A 23,769-nucleotide genomic window follows, 5' to 3' on the forward strand; every position below is an offset into this window, starting at 1 on the left:
GGCAAAACAACAATCAACTCTTCTCCTGATAATCAACGGCGTCTCCCCCATGTGAATGTTTGGGTCCAAACGTTCCACCAACTGAAGCTTCGCTGGGTTTCCTGTCACATGGCTCGGTGGGGGGGGGGGGGGTTGGGAGGGGGGGGGGGGTTGGGAGGGGGGGGGGGGGGGGGCTGTTACCTGAGGTGAGTGATGTTGCGTCCGGCTGGAGTCCCAGCTGTAGGAAAAGGCTCTGATGAAGAGGAGAAAGGAGGCCTCGAAGGTCTTCAATCAGGTGATTCACCGTAAATCACACGCACACTGACATGAAGAATGTACAGCTGTACAAAATGACACTTTATCCTGCTCGGAAACAGCCAATGGGAATCAGCCAATGGGAGCAGAGCGTCTCAATGGCTCTTTTCATTCCAAACCAATCAAACGCCTAAAACTGGTGTTTTGCATTGCAATAAGATATGTTTAAAGTGTCTGTGTGAAATATTCTGAATAAAAATGTACGCGGAAGAAAATATGGCGTCTCTTCAAAATAAAACCTCACAGGCAAACATCTTTCTCCTTATTCTCACAAGATGGACGTCCTTCTGGAAAAGAAGAGTCATAATAAGTGAATAATTGCCCTCGGCCACAAAGCACTACTTACACATAGGGAGCGTGTTGGAACGCAGCCCCTCTGTGGTAGCCGGGTACCGAACTTCTTGTAAACAGCGGCTTTATAGGATTAATTTTCATTGAGCAGTTGAGAGAAGTTTGGAAATTGGACTTGAATGGAAGGATCTTTGTGTGTGTGTGTGTGTGTGTGTGTGAGTTACATCTCTGCTGCCATTCAGACACAAAAACAAACTGTAATTTTCAGAAGACACATTTTTTATTAAGAAATAAAAAAAGCTTTACACCATTGTAAAACCTGTTCAAACACATACTTTTTTTTTTCATTTTTGTTTTCTTTACCTAGCTTACAGTTGGCCATAAAAATAAAAAAAAATCAAACCTTTCAAATTCTTTTCAAAATGTTTTTCTTTTCTCCGGGAAGAATTAGAAACATTTCTCATGTACATTCCTTGAAGGAGGAAGGGCTGGCACACAGAGCGGCGCGGGAAAGACGGTTGCCACGGGAAACGATGTTCAGAGCGAGCACTTCCCAGAGGACTTAGCGGTGAGACGGGATTGTACGGCCAGAAGCTGGAAATGTAAATATGTTTATTCGCATGTAGTTTGGTTCTTCGGTTTCTTTGATAAAGCACTAAGGCTGGGGGGGGGGGACACATGTCTGAAGATGCACAATGTACAACTTGAAAAAAGAAAAGAGCCCACATTGAAGATAATTTAACCTGTTGTTGTGTTTGTTGGTTTTACTGCTTCCCAAAATCAGCCGAGAGGACTCGAAGGGTTTGTCCCATCAGGAGCTACCCCCCCCCCCCCCCCTCTCAGGGTGCTGGGGGTACTTTGGGTGCGTCGTGCTTTTTTGGGTGCGCTGCCTGTTGTTTTCAGAGATAAACATGGCAGGTGGAAGGAGGCGGGGCTTAGTGGCAGTGTTACTGTGTTTCTTTCCCCTCACAAACTGTCTGTCACAAACAAAAACAAAGAGATAAGTTTCGCTACGATCCAATTGGACGCCACGAGACGCCGGAGCGCGTCCCTCAGCGCGCGGTCTCGGCTGGTTCGGTCCGGTTCGGTTCGGTTTTTGCATTTGTTTTTGTTTGAATTGATTTTCGGCGCCGAAAAGTTTTTCAAATGATTTTTTTCATCGAGATTTCCTAATGCTGTCGATTTCTTTGTTTTTTTGTCGTTTCCACCTCCTCGGAAAAACAGCAAGATAAAAATATTCTACAAGTATTGCACATAACAAATCTGAGTTTTTTTTTGTAGTTTTTTGATTGATAGTTGTACTTGTACTCCGGTCACAGAGGTTCAGATACACTATATTTGGAATACAAAAAGGCAAATGTGACAGACACACGATCAAAAATGAAAACAAAAAACAAGAAAACAGAATTCATTAGAACAAGATCAACAAAAATAAAAAAAAAATGAAAGAAAGTAATTTCTTTGTTTACACTCTAAAAAATAGATTCTCAGAAACTTTTACAATCACCCGCGGGTGACTTTCACATTTCAACATTCGGCGGTAAAAACTCGCTCAGCATCGCTTAATGCCTCGATTCTCTTGCAAATTGGTTCTCTCTGAGAAAGAAATGGGCTCGCTCAACTGCAGGGAGTGTAACTGGTACATACTGGGAGGACACGCACAGAGGCAGAATAAACCAATGGGTGATAAGTGGAACACGGAGCTTCGTGTCAAAGCGGGGGCTCGGCTGTACAAAGACCACTCATGTAGGAAAAGTTAGCTACTGTATGAAAATAGATGTCTGCTGTGGATCTCAAATCCCTTTGGATGATACGAACGACTTTACTCTAAAACACGCGGAGACAGAAAGACACGACCGAAAGCGCCGATGACACACGAAACGGAGGCCCTGGTTTCACCATAACTGACGGGAAGGAATATTTAACAACGCTTTGATCTATTTTTAATACGCCTGCGTTTGTGCTTCTCAGGAAACAGGAGGGTTGTTGACGGTTCGGATTGTTGTTGTTGTTTTTTTTCTTCTTTTTCTTTTCTTTGAGGACCCTGAATTAAAAAGATGGCAGTGCTTCTCTTTTGGCCTCATCGTTGCACATGAAGTCCAAGTAATAAGGTGCGACAACATCTCACTTCGACCCCCCCCCCCCCCTCTGGATTGTTCTGCCTCGGATTGTGGATCACTTGGCAGTGCAGCTGTGATACATATTGTGTGTGTGTGTGTGTGTGTGTGTATATATATATAAATATACAGTATATATATATATATTCACATGTGGTCGATTGGACCCCCATGAGACGTCCCTCGGGGGGGGAGACGGCCCGTGGTAGCAGCCGTCATCACATCTCATTCAGTCATTCACTAACATATTCATCTTCTCCTCGTGTCTTTGGTTCGGCTTTAATTGGATTCTGGACTTAACGCAACATTTAGAGTTTTTCGGGGGGGGGGTATTTATTTGGATGCTGCGGCGTGTTTCGCTTATTTAGGCCGGTTCGAGTGGCGTTCTCTTCGCTCCGCACTTGGTGAAATGTTTTTTTTTTTTGACCCAAAAACGGAAGATATTTACAGAGGAGGCGGATCAATGACACCGTTGCGACGTGGGGGCGGAGCTGGACGAAGGTTTGACCCAGGCCCCCCACGAGAGAAACTATTTGGGGAATCAGAGCAGATGCCTCGTTTTTTTGTTTTTTTTTGCCTGAAAACTGAAGACAGATTTTTTTGGCAGGAAAATGAACGGATTATCATTATTAAATGTATGATTTGTATAACAGCTTAGTATTTTCACAAGTGCTCCTTCTACGTAAAAACTACAGCAATTATCATCAATAGTGAATAACAATAATATTATAGTCTTAATAAAAATAAAAATCAATCTAAACACCGACAGAGGAAAACTAATAATAATGTAACTTCCTCTGTGGAAAAGGAAACAGATCCAATCCAAAATGGTAAGCCGAGCGCGCCTGGTGCAGCCAGCGACTGGGAACCAGGACGGAGAAAGGTAGAGATAGATATAGATATAGACTGGTAGCTACTACTGTACAACAACGCCACGCACAACACACTCAAGGGTCCAAGCGCACAGCTCAAATCCTTTCAGATGCCTGTCTCTCTCTCTCTCTCGTCTTAAGGTGCATTTAAAAGAAACCAAAACAGGGTCCTGGCTTGATGAGGGTCACCTGCCGCCACCTTTTACTGATTCCCTCTGTGGAGCCGCACCGGGGAATTTAGTGGATTAGGGAATGAGAAAAATGTGAAAATTTGGAAGGTTTGGTCACATTTCTCACGGAAAATGTCTTGCCTGTGCAGCTGGAATATCATCGAAAATGTGCCTGCTGTGGGTGAGGTGATGCAATCAGTAGAATTAGTGACGCTGTGCCTGCAGTGGAACAGGGTGACCCTCAGAAAAGCACGTTCATTGAATACAGGACATCACGTCACTGCTCTGCTCTTCCAAGAACAAGCCCAAAAAGAAATAGACCCCCCGCGATCAGAGTGGGATTTCTCTTTAGTTTTTTTTTTAGTAATTTTGTGGCTGGACCGTTCTGTTTCATTCCAAGACTCGGACCCAGTGACCACTGGACCAACCACGTCTGGCTCGACCAGAGGCGTCAACTCGTTCCACGCAGCGGCCACGTTTTACAAACAATACAATTCGTGAAAAATAAAAGGACCAGCAACTGTGCGCAATTCAGAAATAGATTTGAAATGTGATCCAACCGGATTTGAAACTGTGTGTGTTTCTTTTTTTTTCTTTCTCCTCCTGTGGACCCTCATCAGTCCACCAGACAGACAGACAGACAGACAGACAGACAGAAAGCAGCTTCAGGAGCGCTGAGAGGAGTCGGAGAGGAGAGCGCTCTCATGGAGAGCCCCCCCGCCTCGTTCCTTTACATCATGGTCTCTACGATGGTGTGGGTGGGGGCCTTCATCAGGAGGCCCTTGTTCCCGTTGGGGTCCAGAGGGTAGGACAGCTCCTTGAGGCCACGGTGGTCGGCGGGACGGGAGCTGGCCCCCCCGCGGACCGGGGCTGCCACCGCCTTGATCCTCTGCAGGGTGAGGGAGAGAGGGGGGGAGGGGGGGAGAGTGAGGTCACGGCAGGTCAAAGGAGCAAAGGAAACAAGGCCAACATCGAGACTCCGCCCACCTCGATGAGCGGCCCGTCGGAGCGGATGATCTTGATGACCACCACCATGGGGATGCAGATCATGGAGGTCAAGGCCAGAGTCCAGCCGATCCCGATGGCCCAGTCCGGATACTCGTAGATCTTGTTGTACGTCAGCGGCTTGTATTTGACCAAGGAGAAGATGAAGCAGCCCTGGGGAGGAAGACGAAGGAGACCGCTTTCATCACATCTGCATAGCAGGTAAATGCACTGCGCAACGTGTGTGTGTTACGACCACGGCATATTCACTCAGTTCACGACCAAACGAGGGGGGGGGGCGTCTCTTACCATGCACAGTACAGGAGTGATGATCGTCCAGCTCCATTTCATCCAAGCATTTGGTCTGTAGCCAAGCATGTCCTCCAGCGCATCGTAGTAGTTATCGACGCCTGCAGGGGGGGGGGGGGTGGGCGACGGAGATAAATGCGTCACTTGGGAGTCACAAGCCGGTGAAACGCGACTCGCTCGGGAGGACGGAACTCACCATAAACCCAGGCCACGGCTACGCACTCAAAGAACGCCACCCACAGAAGGCACACGCCGCTAGCTGCATAGTAGTCAAACAGCTGGAAAACATACATGCCACCCTGCGGAGAGGCAGAAGAACAGAGTGTGGGGGGTCAACACAGGCCAATCCGTACTTCAGATGGAGACAAAAAGGGGCTTTCGGTGTTTAGAAGTTCCAGGGCTTGTGAATCGATGCGTGTAGTTCACACAGTCACGTGTGTGTGTGCGTGTGTGTGTGTGTCCAGTGTGAAAGCCGTTGCAACAATCATGGGAATCTTAAACTTGAACCAGGCCGCCGCATGCCCAAAAAAAAAAAGATGTTGTCATGGGAACGGCCACTGCGGGAAGCGGGGCCAAACACAGAAGGGCAGTGAGAAGGGTGGATGATGCGTGAGACCAGGTTGGAGAGGAAGAGGGTGGAGGACGACAAGAGGGATGAAGGGGGGGGGGGGGTCATGTTGGAGGCAGATGGGGGAGGAAGTGGAAACAAACATTTCTCTACATCCAGACTTATTTAAAGGTCTCATTTGGGGTTTTTCAGCTCCACAGGAAATGATGCATCTTGCATCATGTGACCAAGCAGTTCCCGTCAAGCCTGGTCTTCGTTTACACGTTCAATATGCCAATAAAAGACGCCAATCTGCGTTGGAAAGAGCCGCTTGTAGCGGGACGAGACGTCGACCGACTAGTTTGACCAATCACGCTGCGTCGTGGTCTCTGTCCGCCGTCAAAGAAAGACCCAGCGGTGCTTTCATGTCTCAATGTCCAACTAAGCTTTGCATGTGTTTCTCCTGGCGTGGCGTAGAGGAGAGCGATGCAGGGAGGAAGAAGCAAAACGGAGGAAAATAGTTTTGGTGGAAAAAAGACGGGAGGACAGAGAGAGAAGAAAGAAGTGACGAGAGACAGAAATAGAAAAGGGACAGAGAGGAAGAATTGGGAGGACAGGTCTAGTGTATCTATTAATATGGAGGAGGGGGGGGGGGGGGGTGTTCTCATGACTTGACAGTATAAATAGCCCCCTGTCATCTCCCCAGGGACACACACTAATAGCTGGGAGAACAAAGTGGCTGTGTGATTTTCTCATAAATAGACATTTTATTACCACAGTGCGCTGTGATAAACGATCGGACCATAAAAAGTAGCGTCGTTTCTTGAGTGTTTATCTATTTTTGAGTTTAGAACGTTCCCCCGGGATGCCACAAGGTCACGGGGTCATTAACTGCCCTGCACGCACAATACAGTATGATCTACTTTCTGGGATAAGCCGAAACGTAATATAGGGTCATCGATAATGACGATAATGTTAAATGATTTACCCAGGATGACAAGCTTCCAAACTCAAGTATCTCTAATAAGGCTTCACACATATTGTGTTGTCATGACCTTGTCGGGCCGATGCTGCGCTATGATTGGCCCGGTCTGCGTCGGAGGGGCGGGCCTAAAGGGGCGCATTACTGAAACTGATTGTGTTTTTGTTGTTGTTGTGTAATAGTGCCGTTACCTTGGTAACCATGGTGAGTCCAAGCAGGTAGCTGATGCTGCAGATGATAGCGATGAAGATCTCTCTGCGGTAACCCTTCCTTAGGAAGGACGGATACAGATCCACCAGTGATGTGATCTGCCCTTCCACCTCCACGAACTGACAGGACAAAAATAAACCAAAAAACTGGCGTTGATACAAACATTGTGCGCTCCATCTTTTGGTCTGCATCACAGATCTCACTGCTCTCATGTCTGAGTTTAAATGAATGTTTTCTGGGAGGTTATGACAGGTGAGGATCACGTTCCTGCACTTTGGACGTCATTATTTTATCATTTTCTATTCTTTATTTTTCTGTTGATAATGTTTACTAAAAAAAGAAAAAGTTTTTTTTTTTTTAAAAGAGCCCAGGCTTCTACTTCTTGTTGCTCAAGGGAACCCGGGCAACTTCTCCTTTCGAGTGCTATCGCCGCTTCCTTTTCACGGCCGCAAAGGCGTCTCTGCTGACCTGACTGTCGAGGCCGAGCAGCAGCAGCATGACGAAGAAGAGGACTGCCCAGACGGTAGGGAAAGGCATCATGGACACAGCCTTGGGGTAGGCGATGAACGCCAGGCCGGGGCCTGCAGAGGGGAGGGCAGAGGGCAGAGAGAGAGAGGAGGGGGGGGGGGGGGGGCAACGTTAGTATCCCCATGAGCTGATCTGATCTGCCTCCCTGTGGGAAGAAAAGGCCCCAAACAATGGAGATGCAAAACCAGATGTGAATGCAGGATCAAACCTCAAAGCTACGGCGCTGAAAATGGTCTCTGTCTTATTGTGTGGAGCTAATGCTTTAACACATTCCTACTTACCTGTCGCACTGTGCATACGTTGCCGCATCACTAACTACATGCACCATGTCATAGCATCTGCAATGACGTATAACAAGGACAAGTCAGAATATCATCAGACAGGAGGAGGGAACAATGTGTGGTGTAAATTATTCTGCATCTGCGTGGAGACGAGTCAGTGAGGCCCGGAGGTCGTCTAACCTCTGTGTGCTTGGTTCTCCCTTCCGGGTGTCTGAGTGAGTGGGTTTTTAAGTATCGACACCTACGTCACTCGAGCCATTCTGCATCCCTGACTGAATGAAGCGTGACCCTCTCTACGAGGAATGCAAAATGGCCGTAGCAAAACAGCAGCAGATGCAAACTTGTATGTCAAATAAAAAGCAATGGCTTTTTAATTGTTTTTATTAGGAGGTTTAATTTGACGTTGATGCTACTGCACGTTGGGAACTGTAAAACAGAAGTCAAGAAACAGGGAAGCAGCCGTAACAGCAACACAGCAATGCAGCTGATAGCAAGATACGGAAGTATGTTCAGTTTTTGTTGAACAATATGACAAGGCATCCAACCAAACACCGCGTTGACTCCAAACAACAGTACAAGCCTTTCGCTCTCTGAGAGCAGGGGAAATCCAATCGCCGAATCCACACCGAGCAGACCGACTACTGTGCAGAACCTCAAAGTTCTGCTCGTGGAACCCTAGCTTCTCACGGCCGCAGTTACGACAGACCGCCTCTGAGCGTGTCTCGGGCACACGTCTACTTTTTGGCAGCCGATGCGAAGCCTCAACCCACTCGCCAAACACCACACGTTGATATTGGATAATTCTGCTAATGATCGGGGCGCTGGAGTGAATTTGGAGACTACAGAATTGTCCAATATTCGTATCGACTGGGCCGGCAGCAGGGACGGTGCTTGGGGTTTCTAATTTTTTACCTTTTTTCCTAAAAGATGAAGGTCTAACGTGAGCATTTCTCTCTTAATACGTCAGCTCAATGTTACAGAAACATGGACGATCCAGAAAAAGGAGGCTTAAAACTTTCCAAACATCAGCCCTCGGGTCTCTGTTAGAATTACCACCTTCCTATGATGTGAAAAACAAGCATTAATGAAATCTCTCTGTGATTATACCACACAACGAGGCTTGACTTCCAGCTTCCAAAACACTAGTTGTGTCTCCTCAGGAAAAGGGTGCATAAAGTATTTATTAAAAGAATACACATTGTCAGGGATATTTGTTTAGCTCCACAGATATTATATCGGGAACTTATAGGGGCATTTTTAAAAAGCCCCTCACGTATTTATGAATGTTTTTACTGTTAAACGGTAGTTTGTGTTCATGGATTTTTGTTGTTCATAAAGTACAAAAAGACGAAGCTGCACACACTGGATCCGATCCACAGCAATGGAGATGTCAGTCAACGCTTCGTAGTAAAGCAGCCACGCCCCTAGTGGACACCAGGAGAACAGCATGTATGCTAGATTTGTGATTTAATAGTATAAATGATTGCATACTTATAACTAATGGTATACAACATTATTACTGATTAGGTGTCAATGCGGAGATTTGTGTCCCTAAGGGTCTGAGTGTCCGTATTTCAGAAATTACAGTTTATTTAGAGGTTGAACTTCCAAAATAAAAAAAATAAAAACTCACACCCTTGCCAAGATGTGTGCCATATGCCCAAACACTGCCAAAATGATGGACCAATTCCCCGTTATGAAGCATAGGGGTTAAGCTGGCACACGGTCACAGCATGCACCATATCCTATCATAGCTATGTTCTAAGTGTATGTTCATCTTCTAACGTTCCTCAAATACTTGCTCTCATAAGCACAAATGACTTTTCCCATAGCCCTGACTCATCCGACTTGCTTTGCCTCGAATGATGCGCTAACAAACTGATCAGATGTTCACATTTGTTTCACATTCTGCTTTCGTCAAGTAGTGTTTGATTGCGGAAACTTCCATATTCCGATGCCGTCATTTGTGATTAATCAAGGGAATCCATTTAAATACCAGGTTCAATTCGTTTGGGATTCGTTGCTGTTTTTCTTTTGTCATAACTGTTGTTTTATTTGTTAACCAGGAAGCAGCGCCCACCATCACTGCCGCCTTTACAGAACCCTCGTACCTGACTCTGCCACATCAGCAATGTCCACCCCTTGCTCTTGTGCCATGAAGCCCAGGACGGAAAATATTGCGAAGCCAGACACAAAACTGGTACCACTGTTGAGGGCTCCCAGCAGCAAACAGTCCCTATGTCACACATATGTCATGAGGAGGATTTGTTAATGAACACACAAGGATCCCTTCCCCCCCCCCCCCCCCCCCCTCCCACCACCCCTCTCCCCCCTACCGCTAAGCCCCTCACTGGAAACTAATGCCTCACCTGTAGCAGTTGTATTTGTACTTGTTGTAGCTCCCCAGGGACGTCATGGCGCCCAAGCAGATGGCGTAGGAGAAGAAGATCTGGGTGCCGGCGTCGATCCACACCTGCGGAGTAGAGAGAAAGGGGGGGGTGGGGACAGAAAGGCTGAGGCCTGCTGCTGAGGGGGGGTCAAGGAGAGCGGACTACCGGGCAGGCTTCTTAGTTTCAGCGAGCGAACTCGGGTCTGGAGTTGGCTGCGCCCCAGTAAAGTACAAGAAGGGGCCACACCGTTTTAAATTCTAGTAGTTCTAATAAGATTGATCCAAACAAATCAGACAACACATGCTCGTTGGACGGAGAGCTTCCGCATTGATTGCTCAGGCAGCACCGGGGCACCCACCTCTGGGTCCTTCAGACGATCCAGGTCCGGGTACAGGTAGAACTTGATGCCCGCAGAAGCGCCGGGCAGCGTGACGCCGCGGATCAACAGCACGATGAGCATGACGAAGGGGAAGGTGGCTGTGATGTAGACCACCTGTGGGAGGAGAGGAAGGCGAGGTCACACATCGGGGGGGGGGGGGGGGGGGGGGGGGACGTTAGCGGACCATCTCGGGCCGATCTGCTCCTCGGGTTTTAACAGCCAATAACACGAGAGGCGGCTCGTCTCCCGAAAAGTCACCGCGCGGCCCGCGAGCCGTCCCATAAATCAATAGCAGTGTGTCGGTGTCCGTGACCACAGGCGGCCTCGCAGCAGTGGCTTTATTACAGCAGTAACAACTTGGGAGCAACCAGAGAGCATAAATCCTGCAGACCAATCAATAAATAGAGTTAAAGGCTCTGAAACGGGCCGTCTGGGATGGATCGAGCTTGTTGTTGTTGTGGTAGCAGCAATTTAAAAAGGGTCTGAAATATTCCCTTTATGCATTACTGTGCGAATCAGAGATTGTCATCGGGCCGTTGGAAGGAGACATATGCAAACTGTCACCTTTGATTGACGCGACAGGATGTAAAGGGAATCATTAAGGAACAGATGTGTTTACTGGCGTACATTCAAGAGTCCACGGATCCCTTTATTTCAGCAAATGCTGCCGAGTAACGGAGGGACTACAACAGGCAAAGTGACACCAGATGTTTTCCTATCCGTCCTACTGAGAACAATTGCTACCGAAACGTTGACTAAAACTCAATCCTGTCCTCGAATGCCTCAGCTCAAAAACCTCCCCCCGAGCTCAGCGTGAAACACAGCCCCCATTGTTCTCTTCGTAGGACGAAGAAATGAAACAAAGTCACATGAGCAGCGATGACCACAGTTCAGCAAGCCCTAGAGGAACAAGTGCGGGACGAGAGGAGCCTTGATTCACCTTGCCGGTGGTCTTGACTCCCTTCCAGATGCAGAAGAAGCAGATGACCCAGACGAGCAGCAAACACAGAGCCAGGTCCCATTTCACGGGGCCGATGTCCTCAATGCCGCTGGTGATGCCCAGAACGTTGTGTCTGCGGCGAGAGAAGGAAAAGCTCAGCCAGTCCTAACGTGGCAACCACTGTCTGCCGGGCCAATCAGATCAAAGCCAATCAAAGCCTCCGAATCAAAACTCTTCAATGAATTGGTTACTGTATAACTAGCAGAACATTTACCAACCGGGACCTTAAATGATGTTTAGCAAAGGTTTCCATGGCTACATCCCACCTTCGCACCATCCAAGTCGGGTTGGTTTTAAAGAAATGTGAACCCCCCCCCTAACCCTAACCCTAACCCTTTTTTTCAACCCTCCGAAGGTTCTTCAAAGCTAAAAACACAACACCAAAGCGCTTTTCCGTTCTGTCCGGTTACTCACTCCCAGAACTCGGTGACGGGGGAGGTGAAGTTGGAGAGGCCGGAGGCGTTGGCGGCCAGCCACAGGGATTTGTTCTTGCGGTAGGTGTCCTCGATGCAGCGCTCGGTGTTCCAGGGCTGGTTGCACTTTGCCCACGGAAGCTCTGGCTGGAAACACTGAGAGGCCCGAAACAAAAAGGGGGGTCAGGTCGGAGGGCAACTCGCCTTTGGGACGTTAAAATGAACAGGAATAACCCGAGTGCTCAAATGCAAAGGCTACATTCTTCAGAAGGATCAGAAGATGGTCAGTTACCACTCCTCCGATCAATGATGCATCCTCTGCCAGCATCTTTCAAAGTAGCTTTTATATGAACCCACTTTGGCCATAAGGATTATGACCTACCGTTCATTAACCTTTTATTACTCTCATCCTCTCGGTGAGGCCAGTTCAGCGAGCCCGTACGTAGAGGGTCACGTATCAGGAGTCACACTGAAAAGTCATGTCTTATTTAAGATCCAAGGGAGAGAAACCCAAACCTACCTGGAACAGGTAGTAGAGGCCCCAAGCCAGGATGACGATGTAGTAGATATTCAGCAGGGACACAATCACGATGGAGGCGTAACCAATACCTGGAGAGGGCAGAGAGGTCCGAGAGGTCAGAGTGACCGTAAAACAGGACGTCGCTTTCACGGTTAACGCGGAATTCTTGAGATACGGCTAAAAACCACGTTCTAGGAGGTTTGACCAGCGGTTTGTGATGGAGGCGGTGGCGGGACGTCCCGGTGGGGTCACAGTGACTGAGGCCCATAATGATGTCAACTGTGGTCCCCGTGTGGAGGAATGATGAAACAACTTTGTCGCCCTGCATCCGAAAACGGAATGTGTTGAAATTTGATTATCCGGGGAAAAAAATGCAATATAAATTGTAACCTTTTCAAAAAAACACTAGAGAAATAAACGGGGTGATGCTTTTATCTCCGCCGTTGTTTTTTTTTTTTAACTTTAGGACCTCGGGATTGATCTCATGTCCCCAATGATGTGGACGAGGAGCCAGAACAAAGAAGATTGAAAAGCCCGTACGTCTCGTGCTTTGTGTCTACTCAAGGTCCACACCCATGTGTTTTTGTTCTTTTAACCTTCAACGGCGTTATCCTGCTCTTAAATGTTCCTAAACATCAAGGCTGTCTGTCTGCGTGTGTGTGTGTGTGTGGGTGTGGGTGTGGGTGTGTGTGTGTGTGTGTGTGTGTGTGTGTGTGTGTGTGTGTGTGTGTGTGTGTGTGTACTACACACGGATACAAAGATAAGGAACAGGGAGCAGGTGTGGGAGGGGATTTGGCTGCAGATTTGGACGCGGATTAGGTTTTAGGTTTTAGGTTAAGTAATGACTGGTGTCACTGAGGGTCCTTATAAGTGTAGTAGTCAAGTGTAAGTGTTTGTTTGTGCGTTGGTTTGTGTGGTTGTGTACTATCAGCCGGCACACACCGCCGACAGAGGCCACTCATCCAAATGAATGTCCTTTAACGTCATTGGCCATCTGCGAGTGTGTGTCTTTTGAGAAATATCTTTATGAATTTAAGTGTTTGTGAACATGTGAACTATTTCACCATCACATCCTGTCCTGCTAACTAGCAGCTGCCACACATCTTTAAACACTCACACACACACTCACACTCACACCGGCTCAGATCACATGGCACGCTGCTGATCAGACAAACAGATGCAACCTCCTCCATAACTGGGGAGGCAGCAACTTCTCTCCTCGTGGATCGGGACGAGCAGAAGAACGTCCTGGTGTTTCTCCTGTTGGTTTCTCCAAAGAGCACCAACGCGAGAACGTCTCCAACACCTCAAAAAAGTACCTGACGAGACGTGGGCAGCAATCATCATTTAGATGGAACATTCTCCCTTTTTACTCCTCTCCTTTGTCTGTCCTCCATTTAACTCCATCTTCTAACCCCCCCCCGAGCCTCTCCTCTCGTCCGCTCCACCTCTGATTCTCTCCAGCTCTCCTCCTCGTCTTCATCAATCCATCTCTGGATCTCTTCTGGCTGATCTGCTTCTTTTCTCTCTGCCTGTCGCTCTTCGCTTCTCTCTGATGTGCCGCACTGTTGCCGTAGCAACATGTGATTTGGGACACTGTGCACCGTCACCGTCTCGGGCGTTTGTGTGTGTGTGTGCGCGCGCGTGTGTGTGTGTGTGTGTGTGTGTGTGTGTGAGACGGCGGTGGGGATAATGTGTCTGGGAAGGGAAGAAAGTGAATGTGAAAGCGAGAACGGCGACATGAGTAAATGATTAAAGAACCAAATCCAGAAACATGAGGAAAGATTAATGAGGAAGTTTATGTGTGATTGTTGAGGACAAATGTAAGTATTTAAAAAAGCAAAAAGTGAGGATTGAAGTCAGAGAGCCAACGGGCAGTAATGAAAGCGTTAACATTAATCAGCGGGGATGGAACAGGAGGCGAGGGGGAGGTGAGAAGAACTGACGAGGGGGATAGAGAAGGAGAGGAAGGAGAGGAAGCAGAGGAAGGAAATAGGACACACAAAAACAACCAAAAGATGAATCCCTCCGATCGGCTGAAGGTAGATGCTGCAACGCATCTCAGACCTTCCGAGGGCGCTTTCTCCGAACAGAGAAGGTTTTTCCACCGGGGGAGTAGATGCGAGCCAGAGGAGGTTAGCGCTGAATAGAGGCCTCAGTGTGCTCGGTGTACGAGCGCGCTGCCTGGTTGCCTGGTAACGGTTGCAGGGTAAAGTCTCGGCGGTGCGATTGGAGGAGAGTCTGGTGTGACTCAGCTTTATGCTTTACGTTGCCATTCCTCTGTGAAAAACAACAGAGGTCTGTAGAAAAATGTGAGCCCAGTAGGCGGTCGCCAGGGAGGCGCGACTGTGACCAAAAGCCTGTGATGCACGTGTGTGATACTGGGCACAATGGGACCAGCTCGGTAGGTGTGCCCATGAAAAGAAAGTAAAGGTCACAGCCGAGTGAATGAAACCTCTACAAGCGCTCTGCAGGCCGCTCAGCTTGGTCATTTAAGGCTCAAATCGACTCGCCATCCGTCGCCACCCCCCCTCCCACCTCTAAAACCTGAAAGAAACACGTTGGGCAAAAAGGAGGTGTCGGTTGATGGTGGACGTACCGGTAAAGATGGGGCAGAGCTTCTCCCAGCAGGTGATGCCACCCTCAGAGGTGAACTGGCCCAGGGACACCTCCAGGAAGAAGACGGGCAGACCTCCGCCAAACAGGAAAATGAAGTAGGGGATGAGAAATGCACCTGTGTGGGGCGGAAAAGACGATGAGTAAACAGGTGGACCCAAGCCAACCCAATGGAGAGGCCGCTCAGCGCCTTACCTCCACCGTTCTTGTAGCAGAGGTACGGGAAACGCCAGACGTTCCCTAAACCAACAAAGCCGCCAGCCACGGACAGAACAAAGTCCAACTTGCTGGCCCACTTCTCCCGCTGCGGGTGTTTGCCCTCGGCCTCGTCTTCGGGCCGGGTGCCGGGGCTTTTACCGGGGGAGGGCTTCAGGGTGTCCTTGTGGAAATCCTTCAGGCACTGGAGTTTCTCTTTTTGAGCCATTCTGTAGAAAACGGGAGACAGAGGAGAGGACAGAAAATCCAGTGAGCGTCGGACCAAAAGCCCTCGATGGCGGCGGAATGCTGCAGCGGCTCCTGAAAACTAGGTTTGAAAGCTTTCATACATGTGCTGAAATAAAAGAAATTAAAAAAAAGAAATTAAATGAAATCAAATGACAAAAAAAGATGTCAAGTTCTGCACACAATCCCGAGATGAGGGACAAAAATGACTTTTATGATTTTCAAGAACATTCCGACAGCTTGTTTTTTTCCCTAATTAATTCATATTATTGATCATTAATGCTTTTCTATTGCTAGTTTTTGGATCTAGCGGATTCTCAAAGGTTTTGGAACAGAAACGAATGCAGGCACCGATAATTTAGGCTCCCTTGAAGCATGTCAGCTGTTAAGTGAAGCCATTAAAATAAAATGACCAACCCACACACTTATGTGGAGTGATAACTGTGGATACAATGAAGAACCTCTACTGAAGTTCACAAATATGGCGGATTATCTTTAACTGACCAACTGTAAAAAAGTAAAATACTCACATGACAAACAGCAAAAGGCAATCAATCTATCTGAGGTAAGCGGTTGCGGCTCTTAGCTATTGCAAGCTCGATGTTATCGAGTGTGCTTTTAGGAAAATTGCCAAGAAAAAATGTAACTTCCCTCAGCTAAACAGTTAAATAAGGAATTTTATTTTGAAAGGTAAAACTGGGAGAATTGGATCTCGTCTGCGCGACCTTTGTAATCACTGAATGGTACTGAACAGCAGTGGAAATAAAGCCCCGGATTGGGGTTGCCAAAAAAACTGTTTAATATAACGTTACCAACGGCGTCACATAACGGCCTAACGGTAGAATTTAACAAAACAACGTCATTCGCTGTCCTACAAGCAGAGGCCTCCAACTTGACATGAACCCTTGACTTACATCCACCCCCGATGTTTCGGGGACGTAGTTAAATTGAATTGATTTCCATGTTGTTGTAAAAACACGAGCTCGACGCTGTCGCGGAAGTACGAGCCTTGAATGGCAGCTTCGGCTGAGACGAACCAGTAGGGGGGATGTGCAAACGGGAGAGACAGGCGTGCTTAGTAGTCAGAAGATGTCTGTCTTTGTGGGAAATGTCTTAATCTGCTTCCACCTGCCACGCCGCCGTCTGGTAGATCTTTGTCCTTCTCGCTCATCCATTCCCCGACTTTGTGCACGACACAGCGCTGCGTCCCGGGACAATGCGACGTTTCAGATGAAACCCAACGCTTTACATGATTACTAAAATAAATGTCCGACATGAACAGGTTCTCGACACAGTTTGACTTCAACTACCGTCTATCTCGTATGCAAAAGTAATCTTAAAACTAGTTAATGAATCAAGACAGGAACAGACATTTGCTTTCATGACGTCCTGCATGCGTCTGACTGGTCCTGTAGTTAAGTAATAAACTGAGGAAACTGTGTGTGTGTGTGTGTGTGTGTGTGTGTTTAAATTTGTATTTCCTTCTTGAGACACAATGGACTCCATTATGTTGGTGCTAAACTGCCGCGGTAGATAGTAATGGCCAAAAGTGATCTGGCTTCCACTAAAGAGGCAGAGTGGATATTTTATGTGAATAACAAAACAGGGTAAAATTAATGAGATGAGAAACAAATCCTCTAATGCTCTTTAGCCGAAGCGAGAACGGAATGATGGAAACACTTCAATAAATTGATTGTGATTTAAGTATATTTTCAGAGAACCATAAATAAAAGTCACTAACCTGGTTGTTTACATAGTGTCACATATGTCTTTCAGTTCAACTCCATTGTTTTGGTTCATTTTGGTAGAGCAAAGAGAATATTTTAATGTACTAATAAAGACCAACAGGATGTCATCAGAAGATAAATTATAATATAAGCAGAGAAAAAACATCTCAATCCTTGCAGACTCGACTTTAAAGAGGACCCACAACTAAGCCTTGTTGCACTCCCCATAAAGAATAATTGTAAAATACACCAACATTAAACATTTACAGGCCTGGTTACATTGATTAAATGCAATATTTAATCAAATTATCTCCAATGAAAACAATCAAGTGAAGGAAAATATGACTTAAACATCACCTCCACAAGTACAACACACGGGCAACAAATGTCGAGAAGAAGAAGAGAGTTAATGAGATGGACAATAAGCAGATTTGAAATTTCGATGGACGGAGTTGTTTGACATTCTAAAGGGCGGTGAAATTTAAAAATCTCCTCCTCCTGCGGCCCTTCAGAGCGCGAGGCCGGCCGTGGGAATCGCCATGACTTGTGGGACGACTTAAAGCAGAAGCCAAGATCCTGCTGTAAAACACAGAGACTCATTGTGTGAGTGAGAGATTGCTGGGCTGAGACTCATGTAGTGACTTCAGAACGCAGCCACCATAACACCCACACACACACACACACACACTTACATAACCAACTCGCCTATTCTAAGACCATGTACCTTTCCACTGGGTTGACCACCATTTAGTACTGCCCCACTTTTCTCTCACTCTCAAACGAAACTCACTCAGATCTGAGCCTTTATTTGATGTGAACAGACAACCGTTGGTTGGGCACGATGATGGGCCACAAATGTCCAAATGAACCATGCTTCTTTGCAACAATCCGTACGCTTGTTTTTATTTTTATTGTGGTTATATGTATACAAACACAATTTGGATATCACTACATCCATCTTTGATTTGAATGACCACATTTGGACTATGGACGGAGACACAGATGTCCACGTTGGAGAGACAAACGCGGGAAGCCGGTGGGCTTTTGCACCAAATATTTCTGTACTGTTAATAATAATCACTTGGGCCCAAGTAGTAACCCGAAGAGCTCTCCATCCAGCAGGGAAGATGTCCCCTCTCATCAGCTTAGAGCTGCAAATGCGCCTATTTGGGGATTGGGAGGTTCAAAAGAAGTGATCATCAACAGAGGACTAGATATGGAAACAACACGTCAGCCCCCGGAATGACAAGTCACCGTCAAACAAAGACAAAAGATATCGGCCACAAAGATCAGCTGGAGCAGAGTGGCCTTCTCTCCTGTCTTTTGCCCTCTTCTGTGCACCTTGTCTCCTTTACTCCACTCCTTTGCCTCCCTTCCCCTTACTCCCTCTTCTCCTCCTGTCCTCCTCCGACTCTTATTTGTCATTTAATTAATTTCCCGCTGCCATTATTTGCATCTCTTCGCCCGATTCTCCCCACCGATTTAGTGAAAAGGGAGGGTGAAAGAATGCTGTTAAAAGTTAACCGAGTGGGCGGGGGGGGGGGGAGTTCACAGACGGGTTACTAAAAGGAGGGGGGGGACCAAAAAAAGCAAGCGGACGTAGATGCGTCACATGCAAATAAAGCAAAGAATTCGAAAAGGGTACAGAATGAGGGACGTAAAATGTCAAGTGTAGGACGCCATAAAAGAGGTGAGAGACGGAACAGGAAGTGTAAAAGTTAAAGACAGACCGAGAGCTTGCAGCCTCATCTCACTTTAGCAGTCGATTCTCTTTGATTTAATGGCTTCACTCCGGTTCATCGTAAACTACGAATCTATGACACCGGAACACGCCATGACTTCGGGCTCCGGTCTTAATCTCCCCAAAGACGCTTCTCCCTGTCAGAGATCCTTGCTCTCATCTCGAGGGGGTGGGGGGTGTGGGGGGGGGGGGGGGGGGCGTGGTTTAGCACTAAGCCAGAGCTTATCGCCAGCGTTTATCTCTTTGACCTCGCATGCACTTCGTATCCGATGTACAGGAAGTACATGAGTACATGATCACCAAAGAGCCCAAAGACAGGAAGTCATGAGTCATGACGTTCTATAACAGAAAGAGGAACTGCATCAATACAGAAGAAAGAAAATGTCACCTCTCTGTTCAAAGCGGCCTTGCTTGAATCAACGGTTCAGACCAAACTCCTTCCTTGTTACACTCTGAAGGTTCTTACACTGGGTTGTTTTTTATCGTCTGATTTATACATGTTATCCATTAAAAAAAAACCTGGCTGCTTACAGTATGTTCTGACTTATGTAGTAACTCAACGAGGGATCTGAAATATCCATATCCATAGTCGGGGACGGGAGAAAGTGTGCTGACGCCGGGACACAAAGAGGCCCTTCTGGTGGGCGGTGTGTCTCTGGATGTCGGGGATCCGACGTCGTCCCGGGCTCACAGCGGGCGATTCAGGAGGGCTCAGCGAGGTGAGATTAAGCGCGGGGTCTGCTGCGCGTATGCGACGTGAGGCTGCACCCGTACGCCACTCGATGGGCCTGTGCGAGGCAGCCACAAGGTTCCAGCCACAAGCCACTCGGCCGGCGTCCTCATCTTACCACTAATGCCAGCTGGGTGTGGATGGTTGAAGTTGTTAAAGAGCCGCTGACTAACCAGTAGATCTTTACATCAGGTTTCAGGGGACCAATGGACTGGTATCTAAACGCGGTTTCCTTTGACCACCACCCCGTGACTGGACGCTTCTGCCGACCAGTTGTCCCGTTGCAATTTACGTCCCATCATCAATTGAAAGTCATAATGGGCGTATTACTTCTTGGGTCCCACAAGTTCTAGTCAGTTCACCTTTGAGTGCAAATGGACGTTGGTTCCAAAATCTTCACTTGGGAAAGAGGTTTTGGATCTGTTCCAACATTGGAAGGTATACCGAGTTCTTAAAGGTCCAATTCCAACCCAAAGACTTTGTGCAGAGTTAAAAGGGATCCAAAGCTTCTATCACAACCCCCCCCCCTCCCCATTCTTTTGTTTAAGCCATTTTAAGACGTGGTCGCGGTATCGCAACCAGAAAGACTAAGTTACCCCGGGGAGCTCCAAGGAGGCAGCGATGTTGTGGTTTGAACCACCTCGTACACAGAGGTGAGATTTTAACGCCTGATAGGGGGGGAGGGGGTCGGGGGATGGGGGGGGGGGGGAGGGGCAGGGCTCAAACCAGTTCAGGCTTTTGTTTTCCATGCAGGCCTATTTCTTTGTTGGAGCCACATGGTGACGTCCCAACTTTTAAAAGCGTTTCAAGGAGCAACGCTGCTCTGCTTCCTTTGCACCCGCAGAACCTTCCGCGATTTGAGCGATCGCGTTTCACGCAGATTAAAAGCTTGTTGCCAAAAGTGGTTCATCACCCGAGGCTGTTGGCCAAAAATACCAAGAATACATTTGGGGTGTTGGAGAAACTGAAGAACAACAACAATTTTGATTAGTTTGTTTGTTCTGCGTGTTGAAAGTGCGAAACTAGCTGGGTGCAAAACAAGATGTGTTTAACAAACTATTCTTATCAAAACAAAAGTCTCAGAATGGTTGTGTGCGGTTTTTCAAAAGAACCGCCTTTGGACCACCATTGACAACAACAGCTGACATGAGTATATAGTTCAAAGTGGAGATAGAAAGATGCCGTTCTCAAATGAATACCACTGCATTTTCCATAAATGGTGATTATTTGAATAAACATTTAAGATTAAAGCAGCGGGGAATTGCAGTAACCGTATCGTTGCCGCTAAAATGCGATCGAGTTGTTGATGATCCATAATTCTGCAATCTTTACTAATAAAAGCTACTTCGGGAGACGTGGAATTGTTGGAGCGACAGCTTCAGGGTTACCGGACCCCAAAGGGGCCCAAAGTCAGATGGATGTATTTTTAGCACGGCTGGAAGAATTAAACTCTTCTCCCTTTGTTTAAACACACAACGTTAAAATCAGAGCTTCGTGCATATTGAGCGGCTCTAGAATGTGCGTTATGAGCTACTGAGACCATTATAACAGACACATGAGCAATTATAACTTATTAGTACAATAAACCAGACAGGTACAAAGCACCGCGGCTCCCTAACAAGGGACCCAACAGCGAGGGAAGCAGGGAGGGGGAGAGCAAAGGGAGGGAGAGAGAGAGAGGGGGTGGGGGGAGAGAGAGATGGGCGTGGGATGGAATAAACCCACTGGTCATGCATGTATTTCCACTGAACACAAGCCTCTAACTTTAAACACGGCTCTTTAAATGTTGTCGTCTCCAGAGACAGAGGGACACAGAGAGAGAGAGAGAGAGAGAGAGAGAGACAAAGGGGAAGAGAGAGAGAGAGACAAAGGGGAAGAGAGAGAGAGAGAGAGAGAGAGAGACCGAGGGAGGAAGGAGAGAGAGAGGCAGAGAGAGATAGACAAAGGGGAAGAGAAAGAGAGACCCAGGGAGAGAGACAGACAGAGAGACAGAGAGAGAGAGAGAGAGAGAGAGAGAGAGAGGCTCGTTGTCGGGAGAAGCAGCGCGCGCGATGTGCGCCTCACTTCCCCTCATCTCCTTTTTTTCTCTCTCTCTCTCGGTCCAATAACGGAATTAAATTTAAAGTCCCACGCAAACGAGGAAACATTTAAACAAACAGCGAGAACTATTTCTTTTTCGTCGAAATGTAGATTCAAATCCACACAGATGTGGAGAGAAAGAGACCAAATGTATCCGCTTAATAAGTGCAAGTCCAAAAAAAATAGGACAGCTCGACATCCCGACAAGAGGGTGGAAGAAACGACCGACAGAAGAGCGGAGAGAAGCCGGCGCGAGCGCATCGCGCGCCCGCGCGTAGGAACCAGTCCTCGCGGCACGCGAGAGGAGACTCGCGTCTCATTTAAAGCGGTTTAAAACCAACGCATCCACCAGAGCCGGTCTCCAGAATGCACATCACACCCCCACCCCCCCCCCCCCCCTCCGCCCCCCATCCGCGCCGACCGCGCTAATAAACGCAAACAGAAAGGACCGTTTTACACCCACGCATGCACGAGCACGTCCTGAAGAAAAAGAGCACTTCTCTGAAAAGAAGAATAAAATATCATCCAAACGCAACACAGAGGTCAATACACGCAGGGAAATCATAATTATGACCTAGGCGCTTAATAACGAGCTTGAGAAAAGCCCCGTCATCCCTCCCAGAGGTGTGCACAGAGGATGCGTGTATTCACATTTTCTTTCACTTACCTGGTCCGTTATTGTAACGTTGTGTATTACGTTGTCCTCTTAATGTCCTCTGAGCGCGCTCCCGTGCACGTTTCGTCTTGTCCGTGTTCCTCTTGTGTCCGCGAGAATCGACTGAAGGGCTGGACGCGTCGGTAGCTTCTATTTTAGCCTGTTTGCGAAGCTCTCTTCCTGACCTTTGTCTCTCTGCACGGGGGGACATGAGACATCCGCGGCAGTGGAAAAACACCGGCCTGCCTCCTCGCGCGCAACAGGAGAGGCGCGTGACGCGGCGCAGGGCCCGCCTCCGACTCCTGTCAAGTGCGTCGTTACGCGAGCGAAAGTGCATTTGGAAACTGATGCGAAGGTGCATCTTTCTTAACCCCCCCCCCCCCCCCTCCAACCCTCCGAATCTCCGAACCTCCGGAAGCTGCGCTTTTTCTCCCCCCTTCACCCTGACACACAGAGTACGGGGGGCTCATGCGTCTTTTACCGGCTTCCGCAGTGGATAGGGAAATGTTTTAGGTTTATTTGCAAAGTTGGAGGGGGAGGTTGCGGAACCCCCACCACCACTACTACCCCCCCCCCCCCTCTCCCCACTATCCCTCGAGATAAGGGAATCGTGTGGGAGTCTGGACGGGTCCGAAGACATGAATCCACAACAATGAACGGCTGTAGTTTTTCTAACAACCGGCTCTGCTAAATGCAAACTCAATTACAAGCTGCCACCTGGTGCAATTCATTTGAATGCCAGCAGCAGTGCACGACTTAATGCACGCCTTGGTATACTGCTGCAGGCCAGATGTTCCTGTTATTCCGTCCACCCCTTGTGGCATGTCTGCCGTCCTGCCGTGCTCTGCTGCAGGTGATCTTTTTCTGTCCATGGTGATAGTAAAGAGTAGTGGTGCTTAACGCTGACTGAGGCATTCCCGTAGGGTTAAACTATAACCTAAACATTGTCATCTTTGCTCCAACTGTCACCATAGACAGTAGAACCAAACAGATTATTCTGCCTATAGTTCTAGAGAGCCCAAAGGATGTTTTCTGGAGTCCAACATGCCCCCAAAAACAAACAACCAGAGTCTCTAACACCTTGTATTCTGCAGTTCAACAGCACACTGAAGCGAGCTAGCTGGTGAACTATCACACTTGGCAGTGTCACCAGCAGTGAATGTGAGAGGCTCCTCTGCTCTGATAGGCTAATTTTTCTTGGTGTAATCTCAAAAAGTTGTTATGTACTGTAATAACACATTCATGCTTATTTCACCACACTGAATCATTTCAAACTCTTTTCAGGTCACCACTATCTTTATTAATGGACTGTTTAGTGCATTTCCTAACATATATTTCATGAATTTCCATCTGTGATTTTAAATTATATGTGACTGTTTGCTACAATTTATTGCAGGTACATTTCTGGTTTAAATGCAAGTTAATGGTCCGGTGGAACAAAGCCTCTTGAAAACCATCAATCATTCAACTGATATTTGTATGATAACAATATT

At 47.6% G+C, this 23,769-nt stretch overlaps 1 protein-coding gene across 1 annotated transcript; it reads right to left on the reverse strand.

The window, feature by feature from the left end:
* Nucleotides 1-843: 843 nt before the first annotated feature.
* On the reverse strand, nt 844-22,581 carry LOC119230062 (sodium- and chloride-dependent taurine transporter-like). Its single transcript, XM_037491042.2, has 15 exons — nt 22,289-22,581; nt 15,099-15,328; nt 14,887-15,021; nt 12,288-12,376; nt 11,769-11,923; nt 11,295-11,427; nt 10,334-10,468; nt 9,955-10,058; nt 9,697-9,821; nt 7,245-7,357; nt 6,758-6,895; nt 5,234-5,336; nt 5,038-5,138; nt 4,732-4,902; nt 844-4,633 (listed from the first exon to the last, which is right to left on the reverse strand). The coding sequence occupies exons 2-15, from the start codon at nt 15,325-15,327 to the stop codon at nt 4,475-4,477; spliced, it is 1,890 nt and encodes a 629-aa protein (XP_037346939.2). The 5' UTR covers nt 15,328; nt 22,289-22,581; the 3' UTR covers nt 844-4,474.
* Between the last annotated feature and the right edge of the window lie 1,188 nt (nt 22,582-23,769).

Source organism: Pungitius pungitius, chromosome 8, assembly GCF_949316345.1.
Source record: "Pungitius pungitius chromosome 8, fPunPun2.1, whole genome shotgun sequence".
NCBI classification, from domain to species: Eukaryota; Metazoa; Chordata; class Actinopteri; order Perciformes; family Gasterosteidae; genus Pungitius; species Pungitius pungitius.